Consider the following 15264-nt stretch of genomic DNA (forward strand, 5'->3'; position numbering starts at 1 on the left):
CAGTGTGTGTGTGTGTGTGTGTGTGTGTGTGTGTGTGTGTCTGTCTGTCTGTGTGTCTGTGTGTGTGTGTGAAGAGAGATCAAACCTGAATTGATCTTACACAGGATCCAGAGATGTGGATCAAAGATGAAGCACTTCCCTAGCAACCAAAAGCAAAGCCTAGGATTTAATCTTGAGCATCACAAAACAAAGACCTTGGCAGCTGGCACCATCTGGGCCAAGCACGGTAGCACGTGCCTTTAATGCCCTAATTCTGGAGGCGGAGGCAGGTGGCTCTCTGAATTCGAGGCCAACTGGTCTACACAGCGAGTTCTAGGCCATCAACATAGAAATACAAACTGATTCAACCTTGAGTTCTAGGGTCAACCTACCCAAGAAAAACCACAGCAATCGGGCCTATAAATAACAGGGAGGTAAAGCACTCGGCCATCACCAGAGCAGAGTCAAGGACCCTGGTGTTGGAATATCTGTAAATCACATTTTTTATTATAAACTCAGCGTCTCAGGTCTGGTCTAATGCCAAGAATAAAGCTTCCCGACTTGTGAATGTTTTGATAAAATCAACTCACACGCAGAAATCCACCGAAAGCTCTCATTCTCCGGAAGATCCCACTACTGCTAGCGCGCGACGCTGACGTGACAAACTAACAAAACAAAAACAAACAACACACTTTCAGGACAGCTAAGCAAGTTACCCCAGGCCTCCACCCACCGCCCTCTACCAGCTGTCCGGGAGGACGGCCCCGCCCCTACCCAACGTTGGAGAAGATGATTGGACAAAGCGGAGAAGGGCACGCGTCTTAGCCAATCCGAAGAGCTCGACTTGCCCTACCCCGCCCCTGACCTTCCAGCCACGCTGCTGGTCGCGTCTGTTCCACCCGCACTTAGAGCATGTCGTCGCCCGAGGAGTCGCATCCCGCTGCTGGGGAGCAGCCGGGTGCTGGGCTGCACTTGCGGGCGGCGGGAGGCGCACTGCTGCTTTGCGGGCTGGCACTGCTGCTGGGCTGGGTCTGGCTGCGGCGGCAGGGCACATGCGGCATCCCTCCGGGGCCCGCACCCTGGCCGCTCGTGGGTAACATCGGGCACTTGCTGGTGCCCCGCTTCCTGCGGCTGCAGTTCTGGCTGGGCCAGGGAGGCCAGACCGACACCGTGGGCTCGCACGTGCGCCTGGCCAAGCTGGCGGGCGTCTACGGCAACGTCTTCAGCTTGTTCATCGGTCACCATCTGGTGGTGGTCCTCAGCGACTTCCACAGCGTGCGCGAGGCGCTAGTGCAGCAGGCTGAAGTGTTCAGTGACCGCCCGCGGATGCCGCTCATCTCCATCATGACCAAAGAGAAGGGTGAGCATGCCGCGGGCTGAGGACCTGGGGCAGCAGTTGACCACCTGCGTCCTGCCCTGAGCGTGTGTGTGTGTGTGTGTGTGTGTGTGTGTGTGTTCGCGTGGTTTCTAGTGCGAGGTAAAAGTGGGAGACCCACGGGAAAGTTAGGAATTGGGGGGCGGGGAGAGGTATACAAAAGTATGGAATCAGAGGCCACCCTCCTGGGACCCATCTCTCCCATATGAGGCCTCCTCACTCATAGGTCTGTGACCCCAACATTCCTAAACTTTGGCCCTGTTAGAAAAGGGAAAAGAAAATTCTTTTCACCTAGTGAAGGGACTCTAGTTAGCCCAGCATGACAAATATGGCTCTGGCGAGCCTTGCCTTCTCCCACATTCCCTCTGCCGTCCTAAAAACTGTTAGATTATATTCCCAAAGCTAGCCACCAAGGGCCATTTTTTAACTTGGCCTCTTTCTTCTCCTGAGGCTGACTACCAAGTTCCAGCTATCAAAGTATCGAAGTTCAGCAATCAAAAGCCCCTTTGGCCACCTTAATTAATATGCCCAATCAAAATTAACCAGCTCATCCTAACATTGGGTTTTTCCTTTTACCTGTATACACTACCATTTGCCTACAGGCCAAATCTTCCTCCTCTCTATCCAGAGACACTCCTTTATCACTCTAGCACAAATATCCCTTACCCTCTCCCTTGCCCCTTTCTCCCTTGTTCCATCACCTTCTCCCTCTTCATCTATCTCCTGTCCCTTAATCTTTCTCTGTTCTCCGTTCTCTGGGGTGAATAAGCCTTCCTTTGTGCTAAGAACTTGGTCTTGGGTTGTCTTGAACCAACTTCAAGGCCCCTCCATCCAGTGACTTTCAATTTGCAAAAGCATAACAAGATATTTTTCCGTAAGAAAGTCCAGAAGCCAGCTAGGTGGTTGAACTCGCCTTTAATCCCAACACTTGGAAGGCAGAGGCTGGTGGATTTCAGTGAGTTCAAGGCCAGCCTGGTATGCAAAGCAAGTTCCAAAACAGCCAGGGCCGTTACACAGAGAAACATCTCAAAAAACAAAACAAAACAAACAAACAAAGTCCAGAAGTCAAGCTAGAAGCCTGTTGAACCGGATTTGTTGCTTCATAGCATCTCTAATATTTTCGCAATGAACATGGCTACTGTCTGTACATGACTTAAGATCTTGCCTGAGATTAAATTTACAAGACTATCAGGGGAGAGGCAGTGGATATTTCACTGATATTTCAAGACTATGCCCCATGGTTTCTACTTGGTTCCCATACTCCATGTGTATCTCCCTCTGCAGACACTGAGGTGCTGATCTCTCCTCTTCAGCTGTCTGCCAATCCTGTATTCTGTCTTTAGACACAGACTAAAGCCTTCATGGTGGGTGGTATACGTGCTTCTAATCAGGAGGGTGGCCTTGATTTCACAGTTTGACATCCCCTCCCTCACCCTGATTCCTAACTTTCCTGTGGAACCTCCCGCCACCCCCGCCCAGCCCCCATGGGACCTCAAAAAGGCTCTGGAATTGGAGGCACCTTTAATCCAAGGAGACAGAAGTGAGCCTTGGGCTAAGACAGGCAGAATTTGAGTGCTATAGAAAGTGTACTTAGTTCTTGTTCCTAAGACCACTCCAGCCTCCGCAGGAGACAGAAGGTGAATGTTTTGGTTACAGTGCATCCTGTTGGCCTCTTGGCTAGAGATGGGTTCAAGATGGAGGGCTTATGACAGCCACTGTGCAAGATGCTTCTAGATTAAGACAGAAGTCTTTAGAAGTTTACTCTGGATGAAATTTAGATCAAGAACACCCAAGTAATTTGGCCACTCATGAAGGAAGACAAAGCAATGTATCTTGGCTTGGCCCGCCAATGTTCTCCACACCGCTCATCCAATTTACGTGGCAACTCCCTGCCTTTATAGCCATAGGCCACAGTGAACAGAACCAGCGTTCAGAATTGTGTTCCAGATGCTGAGACAGGAGAATCACTTTGGCTTTATGACGTTTGTAGCCGGACTTGTCTTTAGACTGCCAGTTCTCAAGTGACATGAAGACTTCTTATTAATTATGAAAGCTTATTTAGCTTGGTCTTGTTCCCAACCACCTTTTGTAACTTAAATTAACCCTATTATATTCTGCCACATGGCTTGTTACCTCTCCATCTTGTACATCCAACTCCCTCGACTTCTCTCTGGCTAATTCCCTGTGCCTCAGATTCCTCCCAGAGTTCTCTCTCTCCACAAGTCCTGCCTATCCTCTCCTGCCTAGCTGTTGGCATTCATCTCTATATTAAACCAGTCAGAAGGTGGATTTCACACAATGCGTTCAAATATCCTGCAACAGGCCACCAGCCTAGTGATGAGTTCCAGAGGCAGCTGGAGGGTCAATGGCCTACAGCAGAGAGTGACAGAAGAGGGGACTCGGGCCATCCTCTGGTCTCCTCATGCACCTGACCACACACGTTACGTCCCCCAGTCTGTACAGAAAGCATACTTGTATTTATACCTCACTTGTAGGTAAATTATAGAAAATTAGACTGACAATCAAAATCTGGGTGCCGGAGAAATAGCTCAGTGATTAAGAGCACTTGCTACTCTTCCAGAGGACCTGGGTTCAGTTCCCAGCATCCACACGGCAGCTCAGAGCCATCTGTGACTCCAACACCCTCTTCTGGTCTCAGTAGACACTAGGCACACACATAGTGTATAAACATACATTCAGGCAGAGCGTGCATAGACATAAAATAAAAACACATCTTTAAAAAGCAAATCCGTTCTCAAAGTCAAAGTTTTAGAATTTTATAAGAGGGTGATGTATTTCTGAATTCCTGATAGGAAGTAGGAAGGGGTTTTTAGAACAAAACACAGAGCACAAATCACAAGAAAAAGGTTGTTAGGCAGGCACAGTGACATACACCTATAGTCTCTAAGTTGGGAGGTTGAGATAGTAAGAGTTTCACAACTTCAAAACTAGTGTAGGTTTAAGTGGCATCCTATCTTTAAAAAAATGTATACATGTTGACTGGAGAGATTGCTGAGTGGTTAGGAGCACTTCCTGCTCTTTCAGAGGCCCTGGGTTCAGATCCAGCATCTGTGTCAGGTAGTTCACGGCCACCTGTAACTTCAGCTGCCTGGAAACCATGCCCTCTCTGGCTTCTGTGGGCACAAACACATGGCACACATACACACACATGTGCACACACACACTAAATAAATACGTAATTTTAAAAAATTTACACATGGTGTCTTTAAATTTAAAGCTTATGCTTATCAAAAATCACATGAAGGTTAATTATGCATTTAAAATATATAGTAAGAAAATATCCACACAGTAATTGTGAATTGTGAACTAAGAAGCCCACACTGACACAGAAATGCGAATGAAATTACAAGGAGATACATTTCAGCCCTCTAGTGGCAAAAAACAAGAAATTGCAAGTATCAAGTGATAGCAACTACTTAACACAGATATTCATAGCCTTGTAGATGGAGCCTTGGCTCCACTCTGAATCTACTTATAGCAGGCATATGATAGTGTCTATTCATGTGAAGATATGTTGTGGGACCTGCGGGCCTGCTTTTCGTCTTGCCCGGCTCCCGCACGGCTAGCTTTACACCAGAAATAACAACACACAAATTGTATTCTTTTAAACACTGCTTGGCTCATTATATCTAGCCTCTTCTCGGCTAACTCTTGCACCTGGACTAGCCCATTTCTAATAATGTGTGTAGCACCCCAAGGTGCGCTTACCGGGAAGATTCTAGCCTACATCCATCCTGGGTCGGAGCTTCATCGCGTCTGCCCCAGAGAGGAGAGCTATCGAGTCTGAGCTCACTTCCTCTTCCTCCCAGCATTCTGTTCTGTTTACTCCACCCACCTATGTTCTAACCTATGAGTGCCAAGCAGTTTCTTTATTTTTTAACCAATGACCTTCCTCCATCAAAGATATCCATATTTTATGGCTCATCAATTTACCCTTAGTGATGCCTGTTAAATTTGGAGGAAGTCCATATCCAACCATGCATTTGTCTACATAGATGTTTATATCGAAATGCTTCTCTTTTCCCGTTGCTGGGGATTGAACCCAGGGCGCTGTGCATGGAAGTTCTGCACTGTACTACTGAGATAAACCCGCACTCTTGAAAGACACGTTATAGAGGCACTTTAAGAACTCAACACCAGAACCAGGTCGGTGTTCCATCTACAGCACACCACATGCTAAGGACTCCCAACATGGTGTTGGTTTGAATGTGGACTGTCCCCCGTGGGCTCACATGTTTCAACACTTTGTCCTAGCTTGTGGTACTTAAGGCTTTACTGTTCCTTAGTCTGAGGCATTGGAATCCTTAACATGGCCATGCTCACGTCAGCAACGCACATTTGTTCAGGACTTCATCTGTTCCCCACAGGAAGGAACTCTGGCTAAGATGATAAAGGACATCATGGAAAGGAAAGAAAAGGGGAGGGGAGGAGAGGAGAAAGGGAGGTGCCTGGGGCCAGCCAACCAGCCAGCCACCAGCCAGCCAAACTTGGGATAGGACCTACAGAATGAAAGAGAAGTAAAAAGCCCCAAAGCAAAATGTAGATGAAGAGAGACAGGTTAAGTGAGTTCTAAGAGCTAGTGGGACAAGCATAAGATAAGGCTGAGCATTCATAATTAACAACACGTCTCTGTGTCATGATTTGGGAGCTCGTTGGTGGTACAAAAGAAAGCCTGCTGCAAATACGGTTGCTTTTGGTTTGAAAGGTTTTCTAAACCTGAATATACTGCACAATAATTTTAGGCATAAAAACTCATTGCTTTTCATTTTACCAGAAGTTACAATAAATCAATAAATAACAACTTTTTAGCCGGTGACCCTTATTTAGACTCAGCGTTTATTGGAAACAAATGTCTTTAGGATGAAACCTGATTGGTTGTCTTTGTCCACATATGAACTCCGGCCGAGAGACTTGAAAATACAGAATACACCCACGGCAGGTCCTGCTTGCCTTTCGCAGGCCCTGCTCTCTCACCTTCCTTTCTGTCCTCGGCAGGAATCGTGTTTGCACACTACGGCACCATCTGGAAACAGCAGAGGAAATTCTCCCACTCGACGCTCCGTCATTTTGGGTTGGGAAAACTTAGCCTGGAGCCCAAGATTATTGAGGAGTTCAAGTACGTAAAAGAGGAAATGCAGAAACACGGGGATGCCCCCTTCAGCCCCTTCCCCATCATCAGCAATGCCGTCTCTAACATCATCTGTTCCCTGTGCTTCGGCCAGCGCTTCGACTACACAAACAAGGAGTTTAAGAAGGTGCTGGATTTCATGTCTCGAGGGTTAGAAATCTGCTTGCACAGCCAGGTCTTCCTGATCAACATCTGCTCCTGGTTTTACTACCTTCCCTTTGGGCCATGGAAGGAACTAAGGCAGATCGAAAGGGACATCACCTGCTTCCTTAAAAACATCATCAAAGAGCACCAGGAGTCTCTGGATGCCAGCAACCCTCAGGACTTCATAGACATGTACCTCCTGCACATGGAGGAGGAGCGGAGAACCGGCAGCAGCACGAGCTTCAATGAGGATTACCTGTTCTACATCATCGGGGACCTCTTCGTTGCTGGCACTGACACCACGACCAACTCTTTGCTTTGGTGCCTGCTGTATATGTCAGTGAACCCGGACGTGCAAAGTAATTGATAGATTTGTTCTTTCCTCGGGGTAAAGGCAGGCCATTTAAACCAGGTAGCGACCTCTGTGATCCGCTGGCTTTGGGCCCTCATGTTCTCAGGCTGGAAAACAAACACTTGGGTTTTATAGGGAGCTTAAGACGTGAACAGTGAAGGCTCAAGTGTCTAGATAGACTAGTGCTGTGGCTTGCTCACCCCTGCCTCAATCTCCACAGTCCGGTTCCCTGTGAAATCTCTGAAAGTAAAGGAGTGTTGGAGATGTGGGGTGTCGTAGGGCTAAGCTAGTATCCATGGTCATCTGCGCCTTTTCAGCTTGCTTTGAAGATGGACATCACAGGCCCAAAAATGTCAGGGAAAGCCACAGCTGGTCCTCCCACATCCGCCCAGTGACAGCAAGTGGCAGTGGCAGCAAATCCTGGATGAGTAGGGGAGCATGGTGTGTTGGTTTCTACTTCAGCTGCAGCTGGTCACTACAAACCTAGTCACCTGAACACACCTGCATTTGTTCTAAGTTAGCTCAGAAGTATGGTGTGTGCTTCCCTGGACTAAAGACGGGGGTGTTGGCCAGGCTGTGTTGCCCTCTGGAGGCCCTAGAGGAAAATTCATCTCCTTGCTCTTTCCAGCTTGTTTGACTTGTGGTCCTCTTCATCTTCAGAGCCCCCAAAGCCGCAGCTCTCTGACCTTGCTTCCAGGTTCACATCTCCTTCTGACTTAAAATTGTCTGGGGAAGACGATCTGATTTTAAAGCCCGTGCTGCTTAGTAATGGGTTCGTGTTCTGAGACTGTGGTATTAGGAGATGACTCTGCCATCACAGAGTACCCTTAAACTAAGGTCACCATAGTGTCACCAGGCAGTATAACCTTATAGGACCACACTTGTGTATCCGGTCTGTGATTGACTGAAGTATTATTCCATGGAGTATAGCTGTACTTGGTTGGGGATACACTGAACAGCTCAGGATGTGTTCTCCATGTCTACATCTTTAGTTGGGTCAGTCTAGCCCCTTCTGCTACATGCTATCAGTGGGCTATGATTTGATGTATCCCACAGAGGTTTATGTGCTAGAAGTTTGGTCCTCCGTGGTGTCATATTGAGGAGGTAGAACCTTGAGACGCCTAGAGTGAGGTAGTTAGTCGCAGGAGCTTGAGGAAGCTTAGCCTGGAGACCAAGGTTTTTGAGGAGTCAAGTATATGAGGGAAGAACTGAAAAAGCATAGCCGAATCCTTTCCCCGCGCATCTCTTGCATCCTCCAGCAGGCTAATGTCATTCTTACGGGGCCCTAGTTAGTTCCCGTGAGAGCGGGTAATTACAAAAGGAGCAGCCTTGGCCCCTGAGTCCCTCGGGATTCCTAATTGCCATATGGCCACTCCCTCGCACATGGCTCTCTGCAGGTAACCAAAGAGGGGCTGCTGTTCTTGGGCTTGTGTCTTCCAGAACTGTGAGCTCAGTGTTTCTTTATAAAGCACCCACCTCCCAGTTTTCTGTTACAGAGCCTGAAAAGGGACCAAGACACCGTGGAAGGTGTCAAAGCCCCAGGAGGTGGAGTTGTGAAAGTTCTTCAAGGGTCCATGTTTTTCCTGCCATAGCCATCGTGGCTCCCTGTTTTAACTAGCTATTGCTAAGCAACAGATTGTTCCCAAACTTGGTTGCTTAAGACAGTCGCTTTGTTAATATATAAAGCTTCTGAGTCTCCAAAGTCAGGCTGGCGAGGAGTACACATTTATGAACCCATGTTAGCCAGCTTTTCAGTGCTGCAACCAAGTGGGGTTGCTAATCAGCTGACAAGAGAGACATATTTCGGCTTGTGGTTTCTGAGGATTCAGTCTGTGGCCTGTTGACTCTGTTGCCAGGGGAACTGTGGTAAAGCAGTGTGTTGTGGAGGGGACTTTCCTCTGGGCAGATGCAGAAGACAAGGAAGGAAGTTCCAGGGTTGCGCCCCCTGGACCTAAATCCTTCCAGGAGGTCCTCCCTCTTAATGACACCACTATGGGGGACAGACCTGCAACCACAGGCTTTTGTGGGATGGCCTCAACTATGGCAGACCCACAGGTAGGGTTCCTTGTATATTTTGGACTTTCACATGCTGTTACAGGTTAGAGAGTCACATGGTCACGTGAGACCTCTGAGTCCAGAATGCTGTGTCTTTTGCCCCACCCCCAGTGGCTTCTTGTCCCTTCCAGTCCTGAATGAAGTCATCATTGGCCACTGATCCCTTGCTGGGTAAAGTTCACCTAACAGTGCTGACTCAGGTCTCCCAGGCTTATCTGTGCTCTGTTCTTTTTCTTTTTGCATAGAAAAGGTCCATGAAGAAATCGAAAGGGTCATTGGTTGTGACCGCCTTCCTTCCCTCACAGACAAGGCCCAGATGCCATACACAGAAGCCACCATCATGGAGGTGCAGAGGTTGTCCATGGCGGTGCCCCTTGCCATTCCTCATATGACTTCAGAGAAAACAGGCAAGTTAGGAGCCTGCCTTCTCTGCCCATCCCTGAGGGCCTGCAGAATGTGGGGAGGGGTGTGGTCACAGCTGAACTAGCTCTGTGTCTCAGGCTGGGAGATCCAGAGATTGTTGTGACCCTTAGTCATCATTGGTGCGGGCCCTGTAGTCATTACCAGGAGCCCCCTGGCCTCGGGTGCCCGGGTACTTGCATACTGTCATTCTTCACATCAGCTGTTGGGGCAGAAGCCATTCTGGAGTTGACAGTGGCCCCCCTCTAGTTGTTCCCAAATTAGCTCACTTTGTTTTTCAAAATTCTACAACCAAAGTGTACTTATTTAAAAAACCGGAATGTCCCAGTCTGACCCTCCCCATTATAACTAAGGGCGCCACACACCTGTAGTCCTAGAGAATTGGGACTTCAGGGGCGGCTCTGTTTCAGAGAGACAGGGACAGGTTGATGGCGAGGACAGAGTTTAAGGCGTCTCGAGACAGCCCAGTAGGCAAATTAGACCCAGTGTAGAACCCAACCCCTGTGGGGTCTTGGTCAGCCTGCAGCTGGCGATCGTGGGGGTTGAGCTGCCTGCAGATCTGTTTTCATAGTGTGCCCTCCCCATCATGTTGTTGTGTGGCCAGGAACGCCTGTAAGCTCTTGCACTCTGTGCTGCGTAGTTTTATGTCAGCCTGACACAAGCTGAGGTCATCTGAGAGGGGCAACCTGAATTTAAAAAATGCTTCCAGAATGTCGGGCTGAAGGGAAGAGGTTCCCAACCTTCCTCATGCGGTGACCCTTCATTACAGTTCCTCATGTGGTGACCTCAGCCGTAAGATTGTTTTCATTGCTACGTCATAACTGTAATTTGCTACTGTTAGGAATCGTAAAGTCTGATATTTCTGATGGTCTTAGGCAACCCCTGTGAAAGGGTCATTTGACGCCCCCCAAAGGGGTCTTGACCCACAGGTTGCTTTGGTCATGCTATATTACATTATGGTACTAGTAACCCTGATTTAGACACATTCTGAGTAGATCTTAAGAGTATATAAATCATGGGGGAAGCTTACCTGAATGTCCTATTAGTGTTTTCTTGATTGTAAGATTTTATGGCCTGACTTGGCTCATAGGGCCTGCCTTGATTCAGCACCTAGCCCCGCCCCTTCTATCTCAGACTGGGTTGGGAGTAGACAGAGAGAATGTGCTGGTTGATAAGATTTACCTCTCCCCTCAAGAACCTCAGAATTTGGTCTCTGCCAATAACAGTTAAGTCAATGAATAATTTCACTCTTGAAACAGTGATGTTGAAGAAGAGGAACACTGAGAGCAAGTGTGGTGCTGACTTCTGTTTGTTGTCTGCAGTCCTCCAAGGATACACTATTCCTAAAGGCACCGTGGTCATTCCCAACCTGTGGTCAGTGCACAGAGACCCAGCCATTTGGGAGAAGCCAGATGACTTCTGTCCTGATCGATTTCTGGATGACCAGGGACAACTTCTGAAAAGAGAAACTTTTATTCCTTTTGGGATAGGTCAGTTAAACCTTGGTTTTTAACTTCATCATTGCATGTGTGTGTGTGTGTGTGTGTGTGTGTGTGTGTGTGTGTGTGTGCATGCACGCATGTGTACACACACATGTTTGAGGTGTGTATATGTAGGTGTAGAAAACAGAAGACAACTTGCAGAAGTTGGTTCATGCCTACTGAGTTGTTTTGCTGACCCAACTTTTTTTCTTCAAAAAATAAAAATGAAAGTTAGAAGTATGGACAGAGGTGACTCAGTGGCGGAGTGCTCGCTTTGCCTTGCCTGTCTGTGCCCCTCGCTTCCATCCCCAGGAGAGGAAGAAGAAAGGAAGAGGGAGTTGGGCTTAATCTTTACGTCTAGAAATCTTTCTTCTCGTGCTGCGTAGGCTCTTTGGGGCCTGAGAAGTATGGGAAGTTAACAGACTATTGGAGTTAAGCATAACTTTTTAAAATTACATTTTATTTGCTTATTTTATATGTTTGTGTGTGTGCGTGTAGTGGGGAGGGAGATAGATGCCTCAGTACACACCAGAGGACAACTCGAAACAGTCAGCTCTCTTCCCACTATGGGGGGCCCAGGAATTGAATTTGGGTTGTCAGGGCTCCTGTGTCAGCAAGTGCCTCTCCCATGTCGTAGGCCTGAGAACAAACAGGCCCTAGTCTCCTAGGTTTGTGTGAGAGCTTCTCTACCCTCAGGTCTTTCTTTGGGTTCCTGGATTCAAGCACACAAGTCCTTTCTGTGGAAATGAAAGGTTCTAGAAACTTTCATCTTATTTCCCTCTTAGTCCTGCAGGTGACAGGGAAGGTGAGCGGCAGGGCGACTCCCATGTCACCCGCGTGGGATCCGTGGCGAGGAGGACAGTGGTGAACGGCTGTGTGGGTAGATAAACCAAAGGAGACTGGGGTTGATGTGGCGATTTTACATTAAAACTCCACCAACTCAGGTAACCTGCTACAAATGCACAGGGCTGTATCATAACCGCCCCTTCTCCGATCTCACTTTTAGGGAAGCGAGTGTGTATGGGAGAGCAGCTGGCAAAGATGGAGTTGTTCCTGATGTTCGTGAGCCTGATGCAGAGCTTCACTTTTGCCCTACCCGCGGGCTCTGAGAAGCCCATCATGACTGGAAGATTCGGTCTGACGCTAGCCCCCCATCCATTTAATGTAACCGTCTCAAAGAGATGAAGGTGCCCCTGAGAAGAGAGGAGGGGACAACAGCCAAATCCGTGTCCTAGACAGTCTTCTGTGCTGTTGAGCGTGGGCCCAGCGACTCAGCACAGCCAAGAGAGGCTCTAGACGAGAGCCCTGGAGGGACTGGGCACCGCACCACGGATGCCTCCTGCCCAGTGGGACGCGTGGATGATGGATCTGGTTGTGCAGAGTCCATCAGGAGCAGATCTCATCTCAGCCCCCATCATCCCACGGTAGAATGAGGGTAATGAAATTTCTCAGGGCTTCTCTGCTATCAGCAGATGCTGGACAGTTCGGGAGTAGACCTGCCTTCAGGCCTTTCGGGGCCCTGACATGGAAGTGTGTTCAGCATGGACACTTGGTCAGAAAGGGATGCAGGCCTAGGTTATATTGAGGTAGAAGTTTTTCTTTTTAATTTTTTTCTTTTTCTTTTTAGCATAGGGTCTATGTCAGTTTTCTTGGGCTTGTCTTATGAGGATCTTTTGGGTTTATGGCTAGGTTCCTTATTTTTTTAAAGCTAGGATGAAATGTCCCCTTGCCCCATGTGATGAGGAAAAAGAGAATCATTCTCTTGACGTCATTGTCTACCTATGTGTCTGTAACCACAGAAGCTGAGAGCCTGGTACACAGCCCAGGTCCCCTCTGCTTAGCAGCTGTGCAGCTTTGCCTTGGCCTGGGCTCTGGATGCTGGGCTGGGAAACTGAGTCATGGAATTGTGGGACTGATCAAGAAGCGATGCCTCATCTAAATAATTCTGAACCCTCCTCTCCTGTTGTGTTACCAGCCATAGTGTGACTAACTTGAATACTCTCCATGATGAGAAGCCGTTTCTTCATAGGGTGGCCTCTAATGACCCTTCAGGGACGGCGAGAAAATGTGGGAACGGCTTTATGACAGTGTGAATGACTGTGGCCTTCTGCTGCTCGGGGTAAGGGGGAGCAGGGGCAAAGCCATCCGTCACAGTCAACAGTGTGCAGCTCCGCGTGCCCGAGTCTGGCCCTTCCCTCGGGTCTCCTACAGCACGGTGGAAGGAACCGTGATGATATGAGCGTTTCTTAGAGAGGCACCGTATGAACGTTTTTTTTGTGTGCAGTCCTCACGCCAAGGAAGCTGAGGCTTTACAGTGATAAGGCCCGTGATGATAAAACACCCTCACTGGTCTCTAAGACACTTGAACTGTGACTGGAAAGCACTCTCTGAGCCCTTCTCAGTATTGACCCCACGTGGTCCTGAAGCTGCGTCCTCGGTTACCATGTCCCTCTTCATCCCGGAGGACCCCCCTGGGGCCAGGCTCCACACTGCTGCCTCCTCCTCCCTGTGCCTTATTCTTGGCAGATGCCCAGGCAACTTGGGAGTGAGTGGGGAAGGTGCTTGAGGGGAGAGCCCATCTGTGTGTTTACTGCTGTCCTTTAGGAGAGTTTTAAATTGCAGTGTAATTTCGCCCTACCTGTTTAAGCCAGTGTTTAAAAATTCACTAGGCTTTTTGTATCATAAAGTAACCATGTTAGCAAATGTCGAACGATGCCTCAGCCACTAAAACCTAATACAGAATGAAGGCTTCCAACATCTTCCACAGCCGGCTCGCCCAGGTACCCAGGCAGACCCCCAGATGCTTACCGAGGGGGAAATGCCAGCTGCTGAATAAAAACCTACAAGTGAGAAGGAAAAGGTGGAATATTGTATAACTGAGTATTGATTAATTTTTGATTCTTCATTCTTATTTTTTTCTTTTCTTTTTTTGGTTTTTCCAGACAGGGTTTCTCTGTGGTTGTTGGAGCCTGTCCTGGAACTAGCTCTTGTAGACCAGGCTGGTCTCAAACTCACAGAGATCCACCTGCCTCTGCCTCCCGAATTCTTCATTCTTTATATTATCCACCATAATGTTTTCCTTTTTGTAAGTTATAGGCACTTTCAAAATAGGTGCAGGAAGTGCAGGCTAATCTTTAGGTGCCCTGAAGACTGTTTCAGGTCAGCACACTGAGTGTGGAGGGATGGAGTGAGGCTGTACACCATATGGATAAGATGGTGCACGGATGGGCACGCTGTACCTTGACCAGGATAGCTTGTCCTGATCTGAGACTCATGTGCTTTTAAACCTTGACACCCACAAGGTCCTTACTCCTCGACTCATGTGAATTTCTGGACCTCCTAACCAAAGACTTCATATAGTACTTGAAAAAACTTCTGCCTTCTATGGGATGATGTCAGAGTCCTGTGTTTATCCAGCAGTTTAATACCGTGCCTCACGCTGTAGCGCTCTGAAAATCCCTTATACACTTTGCCACAGATGGACTGTGCTTTTCCTGAATCTACCGATATTTGATGCACTTCCTGTGTCATCTGAAATGTGAAAATGACCTTAGTTTTCTGGGTCTAACAAGGTCTAGACCTCATCTTCGATGGCGCTCTTATTAAACCTTTCATTTTAAGGACACGGTGTCATATCTGGTTTGTGTTTGCTTATTTTTAGTTGCTTAGAAATTTTTGTTGTTTTTACCAAATTTTAGTCAAAAAGGAAGAGGAAACAGACGGCGGGGGGGGGGGGGGTGGGGACACAAAGTAGTACAAACCTGGCCTTTACACAGGAGGGTAACTTATTTTAAAATATTCCCTCAGAAGACCCGGTATAGAGAGATGTCCAGGCAAAACACATTTTCTGTAATTTATTTGATTGTGTGAATGTTTTGCCTGATGTGCACCTGTGCACTGCACACATGCTTAGTGTCCACGGGGGCGAGAAGATGTCATCCCCTGGGACTGGGGTTATGGATATTTGTGAGCTGCCGTGTGGGTGCTGGGAACTGAACCTGGGTCCCCTGTAAGAGCAACAAGTACTTTTTAACTGCCGAGCCCAATTTTCTTATGTCTCCCACCAAACCCCTATACAGATTAGAGAAGGTTGTATCTTGTGTAAACCTGTTGTGGCAAATTCCTGGTGCGTGTCTCTAGAGGTTAGCTAGCGATATCAACAAGATTATTGTGTCTGTTGACTGGGATGAATGGTGTATGCACATCTGCAATGCTGTGTAGGCGGATGTTTCTGTCCCACCCTGCCCCACAGCCATTCACTTCCAAATAAACACACAGGCTTTTATTAATTATAAATTGTCTGGCCTAT

The 15264-nt window shown here is 48.0% G+C and overlaps 1 protein-coding gene across 1 annotated transcript; it reads left to right on the forward strand.

The window, feature by feature from the left end:
- The first annotated feature begins 891 nt into the window (after positions 1-891).
- Positions 892-14578, forward strand: LOC121438813 (cytochrome P450 2U1). The gene is made up of 5 exons (XM_041639608.1): positions 892-1339; positions 6371-7006; positions 9300-9461; positions 10797-10964; positions 11962-14578. Exons 1-5 carry the CDS (start codon positions 892-894, stop codon positions 12138-12140), a joined length of 1593 nt encoding a protein of 530 aa, XP_041495542.1. The 3' UTR covers positions 12141-14578.
- Positions 14579-15264: the final 686 nt, after the last annotated feature.

This window comes from Microtus oregoni, unplaced genomic scaffold (genome assembly GCF_018167655.1).
Source record: "Microtus oregoni isolate MIOR12 unplaced genomic scaffold, Mior012 000000F_ref0000247, whole genome shotgun sequence".
Lineage (NCBI taxonomy): Eukaryota > Metazoa > Chordata > Mammalia > Rodentia > Cricetidae > Microtus > Microtus oregoni.

Coding starts and splice junctions, on each gene's coding strand:
- LOC121438813 (XM_041639608.1), top strand. CDS start 892: ATGTCGTCGCCCGAGGAGTCGCATCCCGCTGCTGGGGAGCAGCCGGGT. Junction 7,007..9,299: donor AGTGAACCCGGACGTGCAAA/GTAATTGATAGA, acceptor CTTTTTGCATAG/AAAAGGTCCATGAAGAAATC. Junction 10,965..11,961: donor TTTTATTCCTTTTGGGATAG/GTCAGTTAAACC, acceptor TCTCACTTTTAG/GGAAGCGAGTGTGTATGGGA.